The sequence below is a fragment of the Littorina saxatilis genome, linkage group LG4 (assembly GCF_037325665.1).
Source record: "Littorina saxatilis isolate snail1 linkage group LG4, US_GU_Lsax_2.0, whole genome shotgun sequence".
NCBI classification, from domain to species: domain Eukaryota; kingdom Metazoa; phylum Mollusca; class Gastropoda; order Littorinimorpha; family Littorinidae; genus Littorina; species Littorina saxatilis.
The window spans coordinates 51,538,049-51,561,255 of NC_090248.1; the positions used below are offsets into that span (position 1 = coordinate 51,538,049).

General features: G+C 43.7%; 1 protein-coding gene across 2 annotated transcripts in view; it reads left to right on the forward strand.

The window, feature by feature from the left end:
• Positions 1-22,160, forward strand: part of LOC138965036 (uncharacterized) — a 27,419-nt gene extending 5,259 nt beyond the window's left edge. The window contains exons 2-10 of one of the 2 annotated variants that reach the window (XM_070337155.1): positions 6,202-6,457; positions 6,700-6,942; positions 7,727-7,918; positions 8,852-9,018; positions 11,747-11,972; positions 13,600-13,797; positions 15,381-15,553; positions 20,103-20,333; positions 20,833-22,160. In XM_070337155.1, the coding sequence (XP_070193256.1) occupies positions 6,221-6,457; positions 6,700-6,942; positions 7,727-7,918; positions 8,852-9,018; positions 11,747-11,972; positions 13,600-13,797; positions 15,381-15,553; positions 20,103-20,333; positions 20,833-21,277 (2,112 nt within the window). In that variant the 5' untranslated portion in view covers positions 6,202-6,220 and the 3' untranslated portion in view covers positions 21,278-22,160. The remainder of the gene's footprint in view (positions 1-6,201; positions 6,458-6,699; positions 6,943-7,726; positions 7,919-8,851; positions 9,019-11,746; positions 11,973-13,599; positions 13,798-15,380; positions 15,554-20,102; positions 20,334-20,832) is intronic. The other variant, XM_070337156.1, reaches the window with a different exon arrangement.
• The last annotated feature ends 1,047 nt before the right edge of the window (positions 22,161-23,207 follow it).

Sequence of the window (23,207 nt, forward strand, 5' to 3'; positions counted from 1 at the left end):
CCAAATATCGATTTAAACATTTGGAAAACAACTTATGGATACACAACTGTACAACACTCCAACTGGGTTTTCTTGTCATTCTAGGTAAATTTCCCCTAAAACATGACTGTGTAACACTTTAAAATAGACTAGCCTGCTTTCCAAGTTACATTTTAACCATGGGATATCGACACAGGACTCGTTTCAATATTCTCTGCGTGTCATCTATTCATACAAGACACATCTCATGGTTACAAGTTTTCTTAGCACAAGCTAATGAATGTCCTTTCAAACCAAGCCAGAAATCGATTTTAAGGCAAGAAAGAAGCCGTACATATATTAGTTTATCCTACATACGTGAGAGAGACACCCGTGAGATAAGCTTAATAATCGTTCAAATCACACGTGTGTATATCATGTAAATGAGGTCATGTCAAGCAAGTCTGGCAGGGACCTGTTTTTCCACTGCTTATGATGCCAAAGTCACCGAGACAAACGTCATTATAGAGAAAAAAAATTGCGCTCGCTAATTACCTTCGATGAATCTTTGGAACTAACACGTCACGCCACACTTTCAGAGTGAGGTTTTTTGCTTTGACGTAATAGATTGCACGAGGCTTTAGAAGAGATCGAGGTTCCAAAACAAGCGTCTTCAATTTTGCTGCCTAGACTGCAAGACATTTTCAGTAAAATACACACAGTATGTAGGATAAACAGAATACTACATGGCTTGCTGTGTCGTACCAGATTTACACTCGTTGCTTTTTCAAATAGTGAACAGCTCGCTTTCGCTCGCAGTTCAATATTTGGAGAAAAAAACCTCATGTAAATCTGGTACGACACAGCAAGCCATGTGGTATTCTCTATTTTCGTATCTTATGGTTGTTTTTGTCGCGAGTTGACAACAGACTTGAACATCGCCGTTTTTACTACGAGGGGAGTAGCTTGTTTTGATCAGGTTGTGCGGGTTTGTTTGCCCCTTACGCAAGCTTCTATATATATATATATATATACGACTTGTGTCTGTGTGTGTGTCTGTTCGCGATGCGCGGCCAAGGTTCTCGATGGATCTGTTTCAAATTTGGTGGCCATATTCAAGTACACCCGGGACACAACCTGGTCGATGAGATATTTCAACACGTGCTCTCAGCGCGCAGCGCTGAACCGATTTTTTTTCTCGATCCACTACCAGTAACTCTTCCTTATCTTCTCCAGTGTTTTCAGCGTTTACCTCCCTTCCTTCGTATGGCGCGCGGATATTCCCATTCCGTTACTATTTTTAGAAGGTCACTGCACGTTACTATTTTTAGAAGGTCTCCAGTGTTTTGTGCGTTTATCTTATTTCCTTCGTGCGCCGGCGAAGCCGGCGTACACCCGGCAAAGCCGGGTCCCAGGCGCAGCCTGGTATTCGGCTCTACTTCTTCCCGGCGAAGCCGGTACCCGGCGAAGCGAGTAATCATCTAGTATCTAATATCTGAGTAAACATGTGTTAAGGATAAATTGCTAGGTCTGCGTCAGTTTACGGTAAGGAATGTTCATACATGAAAACTCTCTGTCTCTGTCTCTGTCTCTGTCTCTGTCTCTTTCTCTCTCTCTCACCCTCTCTCTCTCTCTCTCTCTCTCTCTCTCTCTCTCTCTCTCTCTCTCTCTCTCTCTCTCTCTCTCTCTCTCTTCGTGCAGCAAGTTATAGAGAATACTAAATTTTTTTGTGTTTTTTTAAATATTGAAATGCGAGCGAAAGCGAGCTTTTCAATGTATGAAAAAGCAACGAGTGTAAATCTGATACGAAAAGGCCAGCCATGTAGGTTTTGTTTAATTGTACACAGGTGAGAGAGAACACCTATTACATAACTAAACCATATACTCACACGTGTGTATACCATGTAAATGGGGCCCCCCGCGGGTTAGGGGGAAGAATGTACCCGATGCTCCCCAGCATGTCGTAAGAGGCGACTAACGGATTCTGTTTCTCCTTTTACCCTTGTTAAGTGTTTCTTGTATAGAATATAGTCAATGTTTGTAAAGATTTTAGTCAAGCCGTATGTAAGAAATGTTAAGTCCTTTGTACTGGAAACTTGCATTCTCCCAGTAAGGTCATACATTGTACTACGTTGCAAGCCCCTGGAGCAAATTGTTTGATTAGTGCTTTTGTGAACAAGAAACAATTGACAAGTGGCTCTATCCATCTCCCCCCTTTCCCCGTCGCGATATAACCTTCGTGGTTGAAAACGACGTTAAACACCAAAGAAAGAAAGAAAGGATGTAAATGGGCTCGTGTCCAACTAGTCTGGCAGAGACCTTTTTTTTCAAATTCCACTGCTCATGACGACAAAGTCACCGAGACAAACGTCATTATGGGAAAACGTTTGCGCTTTGATGTTTCCCCTGGAATAATTTTGATAACGTACACGTCAAGCTATGCTTTCTTGAGTGACGTCTTTTTGCGTTTACGTCAAATATTTCACGAAGGTTTAACAGAGACCCATTTCCCATAAGACGCGTCTTCAATGTGGACGCTTAGACTGCGAGACGCTTGGAGAAAAAGACACGAAAGTACAGTGTGTAGAATAAACACAAACTACGACATGGCGCAAGCAAAGACTTCATAAGACTTTTGATGCCGTTATTAGGTTGAGGGCCCCAAAGGGGGGGTATCATCACGATCACGGGAAGGGAAATTTTCGCTTTCACGATCACAGTTACCTTGATTTTTGTTTTCACGATCACGAACACCAGTGGCAAATCACGGTCACGGTAAAAGTTGCATGTACAGAAAGCACGTGTCAAAGTAAACACAACCACACAGTAATTCGCTCCTCTGGATCTATTGTTTATTCAACACAAAGTGACAACTGTTGCACTTTTTTATAATTATTTTTTGAATTCTCTTTCATACACACATAGACTGAAATACATATCATGATTTGTAATCAGTAACAAGAATGTTGTTTTCATTGGGTTTTTCTCTCCCTCTCTCTCTCTCTCTCTCTCTCTCTCTCTCTCTCTCTCTCTCTCTCTCTCTCTCTCTCTCTCTCTCTCTCTCTCTCTCTCTCTCTCTCTCTCTCTCTCTCTCTCTCTCTCGCGTCTCTCTCTCTCTCTCTCTCTCTCTCTCTCTCTCTCTCTCTCTACACTCATACACATTCAACCCCCACACCCTCACTCACACACATGAATATATACTTGCACAATTTCACATTTCCAGAGCTAAATCTTGTAAACCCATTTTCTCAAAAACTATTGGGTGGATTGAAATTAAAGTACATGTATGTGTGATGGGTTTTTTATTTTCAACTTTGCCGTACAATTTGAGGTACACCATCGCCTGGTTCCATGGCCTTGAATAAAAAACAGGAATGCTACAGGCCAAAAACGGTTTTACCTGAAAGAAGCGCGCAGTACCAGTAGCGAAGCCACAAGCCTGAGCCTGCGAAGCAGGCGAGCCAACTAGGGGGGTCCGGGGGCATGCCCCCCCGGAAATTTTTTCAAAAAACGGTTAAAATCTGTGCAATCTGGTGCATTCTGGGCATCATTTTAGGGGTTGTAATAGTGTTGTGATCTTGTTAAAAATCCCATTTTAGCCTCCCCCCACCACCATTCAACACACCTCCAAACTGGTGAAAACAACACTACTGTGCGCTGGCTTCATTGAGACCGGCGCCCGGTCGCGTTGCGCGATATTCACACGGATCGTTTTTGCGGAAATTTTTCAACTTCACCGGAAAAAATTTGACTTTACCGGATTTTGAAAACGGCTTTATCGGATTTCCGGCAATTACCGGAAAAGTAGCATGCCTGACAAAATCCCCAACGAACATGACTTTGATCGTCTTTGACATGAGGATCAAGTGACCCAAACTGGCGCGTCTCCCCGCCATTGTTTCTGAATTTAACCCATTGTTGATATTAAAGTTTACAGGCGCTAAAATAAATCCAAGCTTAATGCAAAGAAGCGACAATTAGAATCTATGCCAAGCGTGTCCACGTTGCTGGGATGAAAAACACATTTCTAGTTTCGGGTTTGGCTAAACGCAGACTCGATCTCGAGCCAGTCGAGGTCACACTGAGCGAGTGACAGCCGGACGTGGCAATGTCGACAATGTCAATGATCTCACTCAGACTCAAAGATCTTGAACAAATTTCAAGATCTTTGCCTACATTCAGAACAGTCATAGAGCAACATAGATCAACATACCTTGGTATTTCGTCTTCAGAAAGACCGACCCGTAGCCTGACCTTTCCACCAAGGAAGGCATTCTCGCCGCCTGCTTTGGTCTGGCTTGAATCCACAAAATATAACAGAAGTTCGATGACAGTACCGCTGCACGCCATTTTTGATCTTCGAATTCGAATTTCACTCAAAACTTTTGCACGAAGCCCTTCCATTGGATGAAGTTTGGTAGACTTTTGCAATTTGCCTTCTGATTGGATCTCTTTTTGTCAGTGTGTAATTGGTTCTTTTAAAGGGAAGCAATCGCTCTCAAAATCATATTTCTGAATGTGTTGTTGCTTCCCTTTCAATCGGGGTTGGCTCCTTACCGAATAGACTAGAGGATCATAGAGTGTACTACAGCTGTGAAAAAATGTACGTTGAAAATAAAATGCTTTGCAATAATGCCCATCACGATCACGAAAACAAATGACGATCACGATCACGAGACTTGATTTTTTTGTCATCACGGATCACGGGCAAAGTCCCATCACGATCACAGAAATGGAAATTTCGGCAATCACGGTCACAGAAAGGTCAAAAAACGCCAATCACGATCACGGTTTTAAACCCTTTGGGGCCCTCTAGGTTAAACGCGTCATTTAAATACGTCATACCCACCACCCAACCAGCGTTGATTGCAGAAGACGCAGCATACTATATGTAGTACTTGACTAGTGCTCAAAGCAAAAGTTGGCACAAGCGCACCGCAGTGCCATTTAACGCTGCGCGCAACCTTCTTCTTCTTCTTCTTCTTCTTCTTCTTCGTTCATGGGCTTAGAGACTCCCACGTTCACTCATGTTTTTAGCACGAGTGGATTTTTACGTGTATGACCGTTTTTACCCCTCCATTCAGGCAGAATACGCCGATTTCGGGGGAGGCATGCTGGGTATTTTCGTGTTTCTATAACCCACCGAACTCTGACATGGATTACAGGATCTTTTCCGTGCGCACTTGGTCTTGTGCTGGCGTGTACACACGAAGGGGGTTAAGTCACTAGCAGGTCTGCACATAAGTTGACATGGGAGATCAGAAAAATCTCCACACTTAACCCACCAGGCGGCAGCAACCGGGATTCGAACTCACGACCTCCCGATTAGGAGGCCGACGTCTTACCACCACGCCACTGCGCCCGTCGCTGCGCGCAACCAATATTATTATGGGGGCCAGGAGGCCCCCATTCATACGGATAGTTTCGAGGTTGACCATGGGCAGCCCCATTTTGTTGTGAAATACGTCATCAATTTGTGTATCTGAGAGCATGGCCTGAGGGATGTGCTCTTGGGAAAACTTTGGTCACGAGCATGAACATGATCGTGAGAAAATGTTGGTCAAGAGCATGATCATTATCTTAAAAGATCTGCCCTTGGGAACATTTTGGTCAAGAGCATGATCATGATCATGATCTTAAAGCTCTGCCCTTGGGAACATTTTGGTCAAGAGCATGATCATAATCTTAAAGCTCTGCCCTTGGGAACATTTTGGTCAAGAGCATGATCATGATCTTAAAGCTCTGCCCTTGGGAACATTTTGGTCAAGAGCATGAGCATGATCATGATCTGAAAGCTCTGCCCTTGGGAACATTTTGGTCAAGAGCATGATCATGATCTTAAAGCTCTGCCCTTGGGAACATTTTGGTCAAGAGCATGATCATGATCTGAAAGCTCTGCCCTTGGAACAACTTTGGTCAAAAGCAGGACCATGATCTGAGAGCTCTGCCCTTCGGGAAACTTTGGTCAAAAGCATGATCATGATCTTAGAGCTCTGCTCTTGAGACAACTGTGGTCAAGAGATTGAACATGATCTGGGAGCTCTGCCCTTGAGACAACTTTGTTCAATAGCACGATCAGTATATTATATGATTCGATGTAACCACGTTTTCAGTCGGACTCAATGTAACTATGTTTTCAATCTGTCTCGATGGAACCGCGTTTTCAGTCGGACTCGATGTTGGTTGGTTGGTTGGTTTTTGTGTTTTAATGTCCCTTCGGACTCGATGTAACGACGTTTTCAGTGTGTCCAGTGTCCACGCTATGAGGCCAGCCTACCCGCGATGTGTCCACCTGACGGTACTCCTCTTTTCACTGCTGACCAGTCAGGCGCTGTGTTGGAAATGCAACGTCAACGAGACGGTGTGCGAAATCTGGTTGGAGCTCGAGCATCACGTGACCATGATGAATGGGAAGTCACTCCTGATCATCAAAGACGGGTTGCTCTTTCCTTATGACACCGTCAACTTCACTAAAGCTAACTCCATACCTAAAGAGCATGTAAGTATGTTGATAATCGTGCATCATGTCCTTCCATTGAATTTATATACAATTACATGTAGTTATAGTTTAAAAAATATTAAAATAATATTTAAAAAAAACTAAAAAAAACAAGATGTCGGATCATTCTTGGGACCACACGGTCCGGATGATGTCAAAAAAAATAGAAGGAGCTTCAATAATGATTGTATTCATAGTCTTCTCTCGCATTAATGTTTTCTTTCTTCTTAATGGGCCAAAAGGTGATCACAGCGGACGGCTGGCCAGAGCCTCGCGTAGTGATCGCCGTCAACGGTACGGTCCCCGGGCCCACACTGGAGGTGCACGAGCACCAAATAGTGCGCCTGCACCTGAAGAACAAGCTGGAATCGGAGGCCACCAGCCTGCACTTCCACGGGCAGTTCCAGAAAGGCACGCCATGGATGGACGGTGTGTCCTTCGTCACGCAGTGCCCGCTACTTCCCGGCCAGACCTTCACGCAACAGGTGATTCTGAGTTGTACGCGCGAGTGCATAGCTACGTAGAGACCAGGGCTGAGATGCCCGACAAAGTTACCACCCAAACGGGAGCCACCCGCAGTGTTGGATTGGTTGAAACTGAGATGTGTTGTGATTTCAACGAATCAGAACCCGCGGTTTGTTCTCTCCCGTTTGGGTGGCACCCACGTTGGTTCATGCGCCTCAGCCCACTCCCCCCCCCCCTCCCCCTTCTTCCTCCCACCCCCCTTCTCCCCAAACGTGGTTTGTCCATTTTGATTCGCCGTCTGTGCTTCGTCTTTTGACAGGGGTTCTCCTGTAAGTCAAACTTTATTCTTCGTTCAATGTGTGGGTTTTTGTGTGTGTGTGTGTTTTTTTTTAAATCTTTGCAACGTTCAACATTGTTAGGCCATGTTACGTCCTACAGGCTGCTAACTCTCTATAGTTTAGATAATCATTTGCTGGCTCAAGTTTCTCCGTTACCACATCGGTTTATATATACGTCCAGAAGGAACAGAATAGTCCTCTCAAATTTGCTTCTACATTTTCATGAAAAGTTAAGCAATTATCAGCTCATTTACGATATGCACTTTATCCTTCATACGTGAGAGTGGCCACCCAGGTCATAACTAAACCATATTCTCACACGTGTGTATATCATGTAAATGAGGTCGAGTCAAAGTACATTCTGGCTGAGACCTCACATGTAATTTTCCACTGCTCGTAATTGCGAAGTATGACACAGCAAGCCATGTAATATTCTCACATGTTTCATCCTCGATTTTTGTACCAGTTCAGGGCAGAGCCAGCAGGAACGTTCTGGTACCACGCCCACACGGGCTCCCAGTCGTCCATGGGCATGCAGGGCGGGTTTGTCGTGCACCCCCGTACAGGGGCCAGTGACAGCTACCACCGCCAGTTCACTCTCCTCCTGCACGACTGGAACCACGACTGGGACTCCACCATGGGATTCATGAAGATGCAGGTAGGCCTCCTGAGGTGCACGAAGCGAAACTGGGTACAAGCCACGGGGCCGGTTTGATTGGTTGAAATCACAACCAATCTCATTTTCAACCAGTCCGACCCCGCGGCTGTGTATCACCTATTTTAGTGGGTAGCGCCCCGTTTCGCTTCGTGCATCTCATCCCTGACTGATTGAGAAAAAGTATATTTTATTGGTGGACATCTAAACTCACTCTTAGAGAAGTCGGTGACACTGACACATTAGAAGCTTCCAACTGGTATTCAGTTATTGATCAAGTCATCATGCCTTTTCGTGGTCCCATTTGATTCTGAAAATTACCTTCTCCCGGCCTCCCCTTCGACCTTTCCCTGCCCACCCCTAATTACCCCCCCCCCCCCCCCCCCCCTTCTTTACTTTGTGGAGTGATATTTTCAAAAAGAGGAACCTTGTGAAAAATGATCGAGCTTGTGTCACTGAACCAGGTGTTGAAGGAACACGGGATGGCGGAGGCTGGAGTGGGGGCTCTTATCGCGGAGACAGGGACGCTCTGACAGTTTATTTTCTTTGGCTAATCAAAGCCCTATCGACCAATCGGTAAACAAATAACTGACGATGAACGAATTCCTTGAACTATTTACAAACATTCTCTCGCAAGATATCCATGCCAGGTATTGCAACACAATTTCGCACAAAGGCAATTCCTTTGGATGGAGAGAGAGGGAAAAAAGAGAGAGAGAGAGAGAGAGAGAGAGACACACAGAAATAGAGAGGGGAGAAAGACAGAGGGAGAGATGGATGGAGAGAGAGAGAGAGAGAGAGAGAGAGAGACAAACAGACAGACAGACAGACAGACAGACAGACAGACAGGCAGACTGAACAAGTATTTACATTTTTCTACCCATGTACTTCTAGTTTCCCAAAGTGGTGTCGTTGTGTGTTTGTCTTTCTGCACAGTACGGGATGTACGTGCACGGGAAGAAAGAGGCGGCACAGAGCAACCTGTCGGGGGCCAAGTACAGCATGCACCGCTGTCAGTCAGGCCTCATCAACGGGCGAGGTCGCTACCACGATCCGGTCACAGGGAAACACAACCACGCACCCTTGGAGACCTTTACAGTCCGGTGAGAGAAGTCCTCCATAGCTTCTGATCCATCTTCAAAATAATCTATCACTCAATCTTGCTCCAAGTTGTTCGTCCTGGTTTGTATTGTTCCATTGGGGCTGGGCAGCACAAGTGGATGAAATACTACTCTATTATGATAGGCTTCTGGGCCCAGTTGGTGCGCTAGGTAGCACTGGGTAGGCGAGTCTATCTAGGGCGAATCGCGAAAAGCAGTAGCTTGCCTACCAACCCACCCCTGGTTTTATTTATTTTGTATAGGTAAAAAAAATTCCATCTCACACGGCATTAAGTCTCAGGGCTTGGAAACATGAATACACGCATGCAGGAAAAAAAAACCAAGTCGCGTAAGGCGAAAATACAACATTTAGTCAAGTAGCTGTCGAACTCACAGAATGAAACTGAACGCAATGCCATTTTTCAGCAAGACCGTATACTCGTAGCATCGTCAGTCCACTGCTCATGGCAAAGGCAGTGAAATTGACAAGAAGAGCGGGGTAGTAGTTGCGCTAAGAAGGATAGCACGCTTTTCTGTACCTCTCTTTGTTTTAACTTTCTGAGCGTGTTTTTAATCCAAACATATCATATCTATATGTTTTTGGAATCAGGAACCGACAAGGAATAAGATGAAAGTGTTTTTAAATTGATTTCGACAATTTAATTTTGATAATAATTTTTATATATTTAATTTTCAGAGCTTGTTTTTAATCCAAATATAACATATTTATATGTTTTTGGAATCCGAAAATGATGGAGAATAAGATGAACGTAAATTTGGATCGTTTTATAAATTTTTATTTTTGTTTTTACAATTTTCAGATTTTTAATGACCAAAGTCATTATTCAATTTTTAAGCCACCAAGCTGAAATGCAATACCGAAGTCCGGGCTTCGTCGAAGATTACTTGACCAAAATTTCAACCAATTTGGTTGAAAAATGAGGGCGTGACAGTGCCGCCTCAACTTTCACGAAAAGCCGGATATGACGTCATCAAAGACATTTATCAAAAAAATGAAAAAAAAGTCTGGGGATTTCATACCCAGGAACTCTCATGTCAAATTTCATAAAGATCGGTCCAGTAGTTTAGTCTGAATCGCTCTACACACACACACAGACAGACACACACACACACACACACGCACGCACATACACCACGACCCTCGTCTCGATTCCCCCCTCTACGTTAAAACATTTAGTCAAAACTTGACTAAATGTAAAAATGGGTAGCGCCGTATACTGTATGGCAGCTCGCTTTCCCCAGGGAGAAAGCAGCCCGAATTTCTGTGAGGTTACCCTCATGGACTATATAAAATCTTATCCTTATCCTTATCCTTATCCACTTTGTTTTTCACTCTGGGGACCTTAGGCGCACCAACCAATGATAGTTGCCCTGTTTGGGGATTTCCTCAGTACCTTGACGAAGAAGAAGAAGAAGAAGAACAACAACAACAACAACAACAACAACAACAACAACAACAAGATCCTTGTAAACTACTCGGCGTTTACAAATGATAATAAAAAATCATGAAAGCTTAAATAGCGCGAACCACAGGACTGTTCAACGCTCTTCGCGATTTACAATATTAGTTCAGAATCACAGCACCATAATCATTTCAGCACAATGACATCTACATTACAAAATAAGAAGAAACAGTAGAATTACAACGTTGTGGTCGGTCGTGGGGCAAGGTAAGAAATGGTGTGTGCTTCAATTCCAAAAGCAGTACTGTGGACCGTGAAGATGCACACAATTAACCTTTGGTTATCACCGCGAAGGTAAAAGTGAGCAGAAGGCGTACTCATTTTCAAAACCCGCACGGTTGGCCAAGTGGTAAGGCGTCCGCCCCGTGATCGGGAGGTCGTGGGTTCGAACCCCGGCCAGGTCTTACCTAAGACTTTAAAAATTGGCAATCCAGTGGCTGCTCCGCCTGGCGTCTGGCATTATGGGGTTAGTGCTAGGACTGGTTGGTCCGGTGTCAGAATAATGTGACTGGGTGAGACATGAAGCCTGTGCTGCGACTTCTGTCTTGTGTGTGGCGCACGTTATAATATCAAAGCAGCACCCCTGATATGGCCCTTCGTGGTCGGCTGGGCGTTAAGCAAAACAAAGCAAACAAACAAAAACTCATTTTCAACGCAAATGGGCTTATTGTGTTAGCCTTATTTTGACGCCCACAGTCGAAACCTGACTTTTTCTTGCACACAAACGATGCGCATTTGCTTGTTTCATACGCCTCTTATAATCCGCTTTAATCCAAAACTAGGTCTTTGGGGCTTTCTGCAGGCAGGGCGGTAAACCTCCCTTTTTCTTGCACACAATAAAATTAGGCGGTTTTTTTACTTCTTAAATACATCTTTTATTATTCACTATAATCCAAAACTTGCTCTTTTTGCTGGCAGGGCAGAAAATCTCTCTTTTTCTTGCACACAATAAAATGATGCATTTTCTGACTTCTTAAATATTATCCACTTTGATCCATAACTGGCTTGTTGGCCCTTTTTGCAGGCAGAGCAGAAAATCTCACTTTTTCTTACACACACAAAAATGATGCGTTTTTTGATTTCTTACATACACCTTTTATGATTCACTTTAATCCAAAACTAGCTCTTTTTTACGCAGTGCGGTAAATCTTACTTTTTCTTGCACACAAACGAGCCTTAGCTTCTCACATACACCTTTTATTACTCACTTTAATCCAAAAACTGGCTCAGTTTGGTCCTTGTTGCAGGCAGGGCAATGTGTACCGATTCAGGATCATCCACTCGGGCGCGGTCTACCCGTTCCAGGTGTGGGTACATGGACACCGACTGAAGGTGGTTGCCACGGACGGGAATGAGCTGCGGGAACCACTGCTGGCTGACTCGGTCATCGTGGTGCCGGGCGAACGCTACGACTTTGAGATCAACGCCACCAACAGCGTCAACAACTACTGGATCAAGACCAGGACTTTGGAGGTACAGTGGATGGTCTAGACATGGGGGAAGCCTTACATCGGGGGGGGGGGGGGTGTCTTAAAAGGGGGTTGTACTGTAGATTGTTGGTTGCGGGGTGCGGGGTATGGGGACCATTATACGTACGTATAACAGCTTATTTGCGAAAAACACGAATGCTCGTGGAAGTTGCAGCCCACGAACGCAGAAGGATAATTTGACATCGGTTGGCCCGGTTTTGTTGATGGATTAATAATATTGATCGGTTTGCTTGATTAATGGCATGAGTTCCCACACCATTTTCGCTTCATAAATTCAGTATTGATTGTCAGACCATGGAACCATACAGTTACTCATTTGGTGGTTTTTCATTGCTTATATTTAGGTTTAAAATCATGCCGCTATTTGATTGCTTTCCTGTGATGGTAACCGCTCAACAGCTGAACATTTTCGTTCAGTTTTTTTTTCGTCGCATGCTCTTACAGGCATGAAAATTCTCCGTATTTTCCGTATTTTCCGTATTTTTGAAAAAAATAAACCGTATTTTGTTTTATTTTCAGTATTTTTCCTTTTTTTTTAAATTTTTTTTAATTTATTTATTTATTTATTTTTTTTTTCCTAGTCATAGTTATAGTAAAATAGTTTTGGGGCCATGTTTGAATCCAATTTTAAGGCTCAGATAGCCCCAGATTGCACCAAATTGCACCCTTGAACAAAATTTTTTTCGGGGGGGCATGCCCCCGGACCCCCCTAGAAGTCTTGGCGCTTCGCGCCTGCGAAACTTGGCGCTACGCGCCTGCGAAACTTGGCGCTATGCGCCTTCGAATTTTGTTTTCAGTATTTTTTTTTCTTCAGTTTTCATGCCTGTCTTAGTTAAAGGCACAGTACGCCTCCCGTAAACCATCACAGATACTGTCAGGCTTTTACACACAGTACAAACACCCTTTCGTTTAAACACTCACCGCTTGAGAACATCCTAGGTGCCCTACGTAAAGAGCGAGCAATTTTAAAAGAAATAATTTTGCAGATTGTCTGATCAGACAATCGGACGGTGCGTTTTGGCGCTAGACCTAACTTTTAAAATCTAAATAATAAATTGACAGCTTGTTACACAAACATTCTTAAATCATAAAAGAATTCTTTTTTCATCAAGACAAGATCAGTACAATTCGAAGTTTTGAAAGTTTGAAAAAAGAAAAGCCCGGAAGCAGGGTCACGCAAGGTCGTGGTTCTCGTAGCAGACGACGGTTATGCCTATCGCCAGTTCCTCTGAACAGTCAAAAGCCATCGCTAGAGTTCGTGTGAATCGCAGCCGTTTGTTGCGTTTAGATTCAGAGGTACACAATAACGTGCTATTGCAGATAAGCTTACAGCAAGTCGCATTGAAATCACAAATTGACGACTTCATTGTGAAAAAAGGAAACTGGATCACACGGGTTCACGATGGCTCAGGGGTACAATAAACCACGCAAAAATAAATTCTTTGAAAATTGCTCGCTCTTTACGAAGGGCACCTAGGATTTTCTCAAGCGGTGAGTGTTTAAATGAACAGCCTGACAGTATATGTGATGGTTTACGGGAGGCTTACTGTGCCTTTAAAGTTAAGAGCCCGCTTATTATCGTACTGGCATGTTTGTTTATTCGCAAATAGCTGGGCAAGTTCCATATAGGGGAGGCTATCCTGCATTATGAAGGAGCTTCCGAAGACACGGATCCAACCACGAAGGAGGGAGAATGCACGAGTTCCTTCCCTTGTGTTGCGGTTAACTGCCCCTTCCTATACTTTCCGGCCGAGAATCACACCATCTGCGTGAACACGGAGCGACTCCATTCTGCCGAAAAAATATCAGTAAGTTTGATCAAAATATAGCAAAGTTATCAATGACTTTTAGTTTCATTCTTTGGTTACACTACTTTTCCTGGTTTGACATGTGAAAAATTGGTGTATGTCACTGCGGGGCAAGTAAATATGAACTTGTTTTGTTTTTCTTGTAATTCCTTTACTTTTTTGTGAACCCCTTGTTTGTGGTTCTGAAATAAAATGTGCCTTGCCTTGTCTTGTCTTGCCTGAAACACAGATATTGTTCAGCTTTCTTGCCTTTAGAAGGTCCTGTCGACATGGATTTGGGAAGAATGAACTGTTCATTTGTTGTCTTATTTAGCATGACACACATGAGGGAACTCAAGTTACATGGTGCAACAGAATATGCCGTTGATGTCGTTTTTTTTTAAACTAAGGCTGTCACGGCATTCCCACGGAAAAGCTGGTTTTCTTGTGCTTGAGCACACCGTGCTGAATAAAACCTTGCGAAAAAAGTATCCGGAGATATTAGAACAAGCGAAAATGGTTCACTCAGGTTTTAAACTAGAGCCAGTCCTACATAGCACTGGTTTGCTGAAGAGGCAAAATTCTATGACGTCCCATGCCTCATGTTGCCCAAACACTACCCATTTGACTTAAAATGACATAGTACTGTCTGGGGGGACAGGGTTTCATGTCCCTTTGTGTTATTTCTGTGGTAGTTTTCGTTTTTCATCATTACCCATAGTTCATGTGAGGCACCTTGGTTTGCCAAAGACCGAAATTATCCATGCCGTAGGGCAGGGATGTAGCTCAGTCGGTAGCGCGCTGGATTTGTATCCAGTTGGCCGCTGTCAGCGTGAGTTCGTCCCCACGTTCGGCGAGAGATTTATTTCTCAGAGTCAACTTTGTGTGCAGACTCTCCTCGGTGTCCGCGAACACCCCCGTGTGTACACGCAAGCACAAGACCAAGTACGCACGAAAAAGATCCTGTAATCCATGTCAGAGTTCGGTGGGTTATAGAAACACGAAAATACCCAGCATGCTTCCTCCGAAAACGGCGTATGGCTGCCTAAATGGCGGGGTAAGAAACGGTCATACACGTAAAATTCCACTCGTGAAAAAAACCACGAGTGTACGTGGGAGTTTCAGCCCACGAACGCAGAAGAAGAAGAAGATCCATGCCGTAAGTAAAGTAGAACCTCCTTTGTAAGACCTCCACACATCTGAGAAAATCAGGTCTTGAAAAGGATAGGCTCTTAAAATGGGGGGTAGATATACAACGGTTGTAAACAGAAAATCAGGTCTTGAAAAGGATAGGCTCTTAAAATGGGGGGTAGATATACAACGGTTGTAAACAGAAAATCTGACAAAGCAGGGTCTTAAAACAGAGGGAGTCTTAAATCGGGTGGTCTTAAGAGAGGCTTATCACCCTAGTGATTATGACGCCATCATCAACGCCAAGGCCGATACAAATAATTTACATCTCCATAAATTAGTACAGCGCTCCAATCACCTCGGTTTCATTTTCATTTTAAAAACCGATAATAAATCAAAAGCTATTGAAGTACAGTACCCAAATAGCTGAAAGCCATCAAGTTACAACCAAATTGTGTGTGGCTATTTTTCAGCACAACGTTGGCTTGGGGGCAGAAAAGATCAAGGAGTACTTTGTGAACTTTGCCTTCCCCGGGACATCATGGACTCCGGCCTCTGTGAACGGCGTTCAGTTTGAGATGCCCCATGTCTCGGCTCTGACACAACCCCAAGAGTTCCACACGCGATGTCCTGGCGAAGGATACAGGTAATATATTAAACTCAGTAAATACAAAGCGACATCTTCATCGAGTGTCACCAGAATTTGGTGTACACTTGACTGTATAGACCCACAGGAGCTTGTTTCAAAGCGCCGGTCGATCGAAATATCCTACTCCTTTATCCGCACTTTAGGATTACTACAATTACTACTATTATATATGTCGTGCCGAATTCACGTAATTGCCGATTCCGCGTAATGGGCAACAATTTTGCCCATTTCGCGTAATCGGCAAAACGCTGCCAAATACGTGAAATCGGCAGCGTTTTGCCGAAATCGCGTAAAGGCTTCTAAAATTTGCCCATTTTGCGAAACCGGTAGCCACTTTTTGGTTTTAAAGTTCTTAAATGCCTGGGATATCATCACACTTATACAACCAGATACTCCAATGGATAGATATCGCAATAATCGATAAGTTATGGCAAGTTATTGCAGAAAGTGTAGTTTTCGTGCATTTCCGGAGTTATGCTCGACACAGACCAACATAGACCATACAAAACATAGTAGGGAGGTAAAGCAATGTTAATGCAATGTTCTGGTGACACAAAAAGTAACAGACTGGCTGTCGCTTTTGCAAAATGGGCAAATTTTAGAAGCCTTTCCGCATTTTCGGCAAAACGCTGCCGATTTCACGTAATGCGCAGCGTTTTGCCGATTACGCGAAATCGGCAAAAATGTTGCCGATACCGCGAATTCGGCAATTCCGTGAATTCACCACGACATATATAGTAATCATGGTTGTAACTTCCATCGACCGGCGCTTTGATATAAGTTCCTGTGGTTGATTCAAGGAATGTCACGTGACCATAACGGAACTTCCGGTCATTGGCATTCAAATCAAAAGTCACTCTTCCTAAAAAAAAAGTGTATAATTATGCTGCTTACAGATGCAGTTAAAAGAAGCCCGTGGTGAAGCAAAAAACTTAACTGTTAACTTAGTTCCAACAAATAAAATATCGTCGATCCTCCAGGGCAACAGTGTGCTTTATCAGAAACCAAATTCTCAATACTTCAATTATGATTAGACGAAGACAGTGCTAGCACAAACAAACAAACAAAAACAAAACAAATCAGACGAAGCATCAGCATTTCAAAAGGAGAAGACTAATTACAGGTCAAGAAAAATAAGAATTCCCGCCCTGTCTTCAGAAATCTATAGTCTCTGGTGTGCTCAAAAATCGTTAAGTCGAAAACACGCAGAAATGTTTTTGTTCATGTTTAGGCCAACAAAAAAAAATAGGTGTGGTTACGGTAACATAGCCAAAAAAAATAGGGTAGGTAGGTAGGCAATCACTTTTTTTTTTAAACTTTTTTTTCTAATGTGTACAAATTAAACCTACCTGACAGGGAAATAAGTGTGCGACTCGGGCGCTTTCGCTTTCATTGCGTTTTTTGCACTCGGTTTTTTTTTGTTTTTTTTGTGACAAATGTAATAACAAGTTATAGGATCGGCCCCTAAAAGTAGGGTAGGTCGGGTTACCGTAACCACACCTATTTTTTTTTTTTAGGCCTTAGTTGATGAAACTCAACTTCACAACTACATCAGTTACAGTAAGACAAACAAGAACCACTAAACGTTCCTGCAATTACAATCTCGTCAATACAAGTTGGTAAACGTAATCTTTTCTGAGCGCTCAGACGGCAATCACGTTTTCCGCATTGGCAAAATATGTATATATATGTGTCGTGCCGAATTCACGTAATTGGCGAATTCGCGAAATCGGCAACATCTTTGCCCATTTCACGTAATCGGCAAAACACTGCCCATTACGCGAAATCGGCAGCGTTTTGCCGAAAACGCGTAAAGGCTTGTAAAATGTGCCCATTTTGCGTAATCGGCAGCCCGTTTTTGGCTTTAAAGTTCTCAAATGCCTGGGATATCATCACACTTAGGCAGCTAGATACTCGAATTGATAAATGTTGCAGTAATCGATAAGTTATGGCAAGTTATGGCACAAAGTGTAGTTTTCGTGCATTACTGGAGTTATGCTTGACACAGACCAACAGGCAACACAGACCATAAAACCACAATAGGAAGGTAAAGCAATGTTAATGCAATGTTCTGGTGACAAAAAAAGTAACAGACTGGCTGTCACTTTTGCGAAATGGACACATTTTAGGAGCCTTTACGCATTTTCGGCAAAACGCTGCCGATTTCGCGTAATAGGCAGCGTTTTGCCGATTACGCGAAATGGGCAAAAATGTTGCCGATTCCGCGAATTCGGCAATTCCGTGAATTCGGCACGACATATATATATATATATATATGTGCGATATGTTGTATTGAATGCAATAACATTATTATTCTTTCCAAAACCGCAATAACTCCCCTGTGTGGACTGAACTGCACCGGCACGGTTGGCCTAGTGGTAAGGCGTTCGCCCCGTGATCGGGAGGTCGTGGGTTCGAACCCCGGCCGGGTCGTACCTAAGACTTTAAAATTGGCAATCTAGTGGCTGCTCCGCCTGGCGTCTGGCATTATGGGGTTAGTGCTAGGACTGGTTAGTCCGGAGTCAGAATAATGTGACTGGGTGAGACACGAAGCCTGTACTGCGACTTCTGTCTTGTGTGTGGCGCACGTTGTATGTCAAAGCAGCACCGCCCTGATATGGCCCTTCGTGGTCGGCTGGGCGTTTAGCAAACAAACAAACAAAGACTGAACTGCAATGTGTCCTAACGCAGGGACCTATATTAGATAGGTCCTATGCCTAACGGCAGCGCAGATACAATGTGTACCACCCACATTTACGGAGTTAGTCAAACCGATATATGACAAATAACCTATTTGTGAAGGTCTCACAGCACTGCCAAAAATCCCCCCCCCCCCCCCACACACACACACACACTTTTGGGACTCTCTAAACTTCCGCTGAGGGGAAACACAATTATAATTGGGGGTCCCGGGACCATCTAGGTGCTTCAAAACCATTTGTCACTATCGGCGTGGGTTCGATCAATGCGTTCGGCGAGGGAATTATTCATAATAATAACTGCCGGGATATTTTTAAGTAACTAACCTACACCACAAAATGAGTCGCATGTCACCTCGAGCGGTTCTGCGCTAGGCTTAACATTTTTTGGTGGAGGGTCACATATATGCTATGTTCTGTAATGTGGGTGAACGCATGTGTGAGAGAACAAAGACGAATTGTGTGATTTTGTGTGTGCAGGAAGGAAACGATTTTCGGTCGTTGGTGCGTTTTATATTTTGTGTCATAGTTGTTTTACACCTGCAATATTTGTTTCCCTTGAACACATTAGATGAAGACAGATTCTGAAAAAAAAAAAAAATGAAAAAAAAAGTAACTAACCTATGGCTCCAGGCCCTTTACAAAAGAACGTATACAAAATAGAACAAGTTCCCAGAGTCAACTTTGTGCAGACTCTCCTCGGTGGTCGAACACCCCAGTGTGCACGCATGCGCACAATAAAGAACCCAAGTTCACACCGAAAGTCACAGTCTCAGGGCTTGGAAACATGAATACATGTACACGCATGCAGGAACAAGAAGAACAAGTCGCGTAAGGCGAAATTACAACATTTAGTCAAGCTGTGGAACTCACAGAATGAAACTGAACGCACTGTATTTTTACACAATGACCGTAGTCCACCGCTTGTGCATAACGGAGTGAAACGTGACTGACGAGCCTGTTCAGCGCGGTAGTGGTTTCGCTGTGCTGCATAGCACACTTTTCTGTACCTCTCTTCATTTTAATTTTCTGAGCGTGTTTTTCATCCATACATATCATATCTATATGGTTTTGGAATCAGGAACCGACAAGGAATAAGATAAAATTGTTTTTAAATCGATTTCGGAAATTTAATTTTGATCATAATTTTTATATTTTTAATTTTCAGACCTTGTTTTTAATCCAAATATAACATATTTATATGTTTTTGGAATCAGGAAATGATGTAGAATAAGATGAACGTAAATTGGGATCGTTTTATATAAAAAAAAATTATTACAATTTTCAGATTTTTAATGACCAAAGTCATTAATTAATTTTTAAGCCACCAAGCTCAAATGCAATACCAAAGTCCGGCCTTCGTCGAAGATTGCTTTACACAAATGTCAATAAATTTGATTGAAAAATGAGGGTGTGACAGTGCCGCCTCAACGTTTACAAAAAGCCGGATATGACGTCATCAAAAGTATTTATCGAAAAAAAAACCCAATTTCCGGGGATATCATTTCCAGGAACTCTCATGTCAAATTTCATAAAGATCAGTTCAGTAGTTTGGTCTGAATCGCTCTACTCACACGCACAGACAGACAGACAGACACACACACACACACACACACACACACACACACACACACACACACACACACACACACACACACACACACATACACCACGACCCTCGTCTCGATTCCCCCTCTATGTTAAAACATTTGGTCAAAACTTGATTAAATGTAAAAATGGGTAGCGCCGTATACTGGATGGCAGCTCGCTTTTCATGACGGTAACCTCACATGACTATTATCTCATTCTTATTCTTATCCTTGTCCGATATTCTTATCTCGTGGCAGGTGCACAGAAGACAACCTGTGTCGGTGCACCAACGTGGTGGACGTTGCGGAGGGCGAGGTGGTGCAGTTCGTGGTCACCAACCTGGGGCTGGGCAAAGGGTGGGACCACCCCCTGCACATGCACGGACACAGCTTCTGGGTGCTCAAGATCGGCTACCCCGAGTACGATAAGACCACGGGCCGCTTTCTGAGGGACAACACGGACATTGATTGTAGGGGTCATCCTGACAGGTTTGTAGAGATTGAGTGTGTTAAGTTGTCGAGGTTGCCCGGGGTGGGTGTGTGGGATGGGGGGGGGGAAGTGTAGTGAGGGGGTGTGTGTGTGTGTGTGTGTTTATGTGTGTGTGTGTGTGTTGTGTGTTTGCGCACGAGATAGAGAGAGTGAGGGAGAGAGAGACGGGGTGGAGGGTAACTGAGGCGGGCAGACAGAGACATGAGAACACTCAACAGTGACTTAATTTCGAATGTAATTATCAAAGAATCAGTCCTTGCCATTTTAATATAGTGTTGAAACAGGTGTAAAGAGCCGCGGAATAGAGCCAAGATACAGCTTAAACAAAACGGGGGGGGGGGGGGGGGGCGGGGGGGGGGGGGTGCGGCTAGTGTCTTTCCATCTGCATGTCCATTAACTGTTCACCAAATCACTTTCTTTCCTTTTTTTACTGACTGGTGACACTTGTTTTTAAAATAAATGTGACAATTCACAAAATATTTATTTTCTTCCATACAGGGATCGGTCTTACTGCAACAACGCGACGTGGGCCGAGCCCAGCTGGTCAGGGAACGCGGCGGTGCCCGGCTTGGACCTCTACCATCCCGTGCTCAAAGACACCGTCAACGTGCCCACGGGCGGCTACGTGGTTGTACGCATCAGGGCCGACAACCCGGGGCTGTGGATGATGCACTGTCACGTCAGCCTCCACCAGTCTGACGGCATGGTCCTGCTGCTCAACGAGTCCTACCCCAACCACCCTCCCCCACCCCCGGGATTTCAAAAGTGCGGCGACTTTAACCTGCCTGCTCCTTCTGCTAGGCGTGGAGGTAATGGCGCTGACTATCCCAGAGACGATCGACAAGCGGGAGAGAAAGACTCGTCCGCGGGATCAAAAGTGGCGGTGTCTAGGGATTTGGTGGTGTCACTGGTGGTCGTGGTTGCCTGCCTTTTTGGGCGTTGAGGCTCTTAGTGACTTTGCTGAAGGATACTGACACGTCAGCTTACTGCTTTTGCACAGAAGACAATTGAAGGGGGTGGGGGAGGGTTCAATGGGTGCATTTTGTTTGTTTGTTTTGATTGTTTATTTGCTTGTTTTACTGCACGATGGACAGAAACAAAGAATGTACAACTGTATAAAATGTTGTGTCCATCTCCTTTGACAAAACATTTGGCCTGTCTATAGTCTAGCACTGATCATGCGGCATGCTTTCAAGTAGCTCGATGTGTCAGGACTTCAAGTTGTGATATACCTGACATTAAACTTCAACCAAACTCTTGCCAGCTGAAGACTTGGACGACTCATGTTATTCTTATTGTATGTTTTTTGAACGAATAAGAGTGAACACGCCTTATTTGGGAGTTACAAGGAATGATGGGGCTTGTGTTAACGTAGTAGTACTGTGTGTTTGTGTACATGTTCACGACGGTCTGCGTGTTTTGCACATGTTACAATAATTGCAATCATATGTCATTCATTTTACAAACAATCACAAAGAAAGTTGAGATTTTAGCATTTAGTGAAAATAAAGAAAAGCAAAACGGACCTTCATGAAATTATCGTCATCAGAAGTAAAACTGACGGGATTTCATCCACAGTTACAGGGTTCAGATTCTTGCTTCAACTCAAGATATGATAACTGTACCAGTGTGAAGCTGTCTGTTTCAATGGTGAACTGTTTGTTATCTTTTCAGAGATGCTGTGATTTTTATCTTCTTGCATAATTATATTTTGGCTGCATATATACACCCTTTTGATATGCGTTCTGATTCGCTGCATAATTATGTGTCTTTGTCCGGAAGATGTACAAGAAGAAAATGAATAAAATATTTACACAAAATGCCAATTGCAACATCCTATGTTAGTCTTCCATGGCACTGTGTGTCTTGTACTTTGGGTCAAGGAATATGAGAGAGAGAGAGAGAGAGAGAGAGAGAGACAGACAGACAGACAGAGACAGGGACAGAGAGTGGGGAGAGAAAGAGGGGGAGAGAAACAACAGGAGAGAGACAGAATGGCAGAAAGAGACACATACACACACACACACACACACACACACACACACACACACTCACACACACACACACACACACACACACACACTCACACACACACACACACACACTCACACACACACACACACACACACACTCACACACACACACACACACACACACACACACACACAGTGGACAGACAGACTTACTTACTTACTGCCCGTTATGACGGTTTGGCATGTAGGGCAGCACGATGACTCTGGAAGCCCGTCACTGACACGAGGTAATGTATCCTTAGCGGATTATGACTTTATTCAGTTATTCTGCAGAAAAACAGAAATGCTGGAGAAAAACTTTGTTTCTGCAGCATTTCTGCATAATGTCATTTCTCGCGAGAGCAACCTTTTTTTCTGCAGTAAAACAGTTTTACTGCAGTAAAATTGAAATCAAGAATGCTGCAGTAAAACGGTGAGGTTGTTCTACTGGAAAAAAACTGTTTACACTTTTTCTTCAGCATTTTGGCAGTTCAGTTATGCAGAAAAACAGAAATGCTGGAGAAAAACTGTCTTTTCTGCAGCATTTCTGCATAATGTCATCTTTCGCCGAAGCAACGGTTTTTTCTGGAGCAAAACATTTTACTGCAGTAAAATTGAAATCAAGAATGCTGCAGTAAAACGGTGCTGTTGTTTTACTGCAGAAAACCTGTTTACACTTTTTCTGCAGCATTTTGTACTGGCTCATTATAATGTTGGAGCACGCGAGCCCCCCTCTGTCGAGAGATGGACTCATCCAGAATTACCAATAGTTGTGCGTGACACGAATGTATTTTGTCTGTCTGACTTCCTTTCCGCCGGAAGTTCAAAGTTTCAAATTAAACAATGGCACCTGTCAGCAAC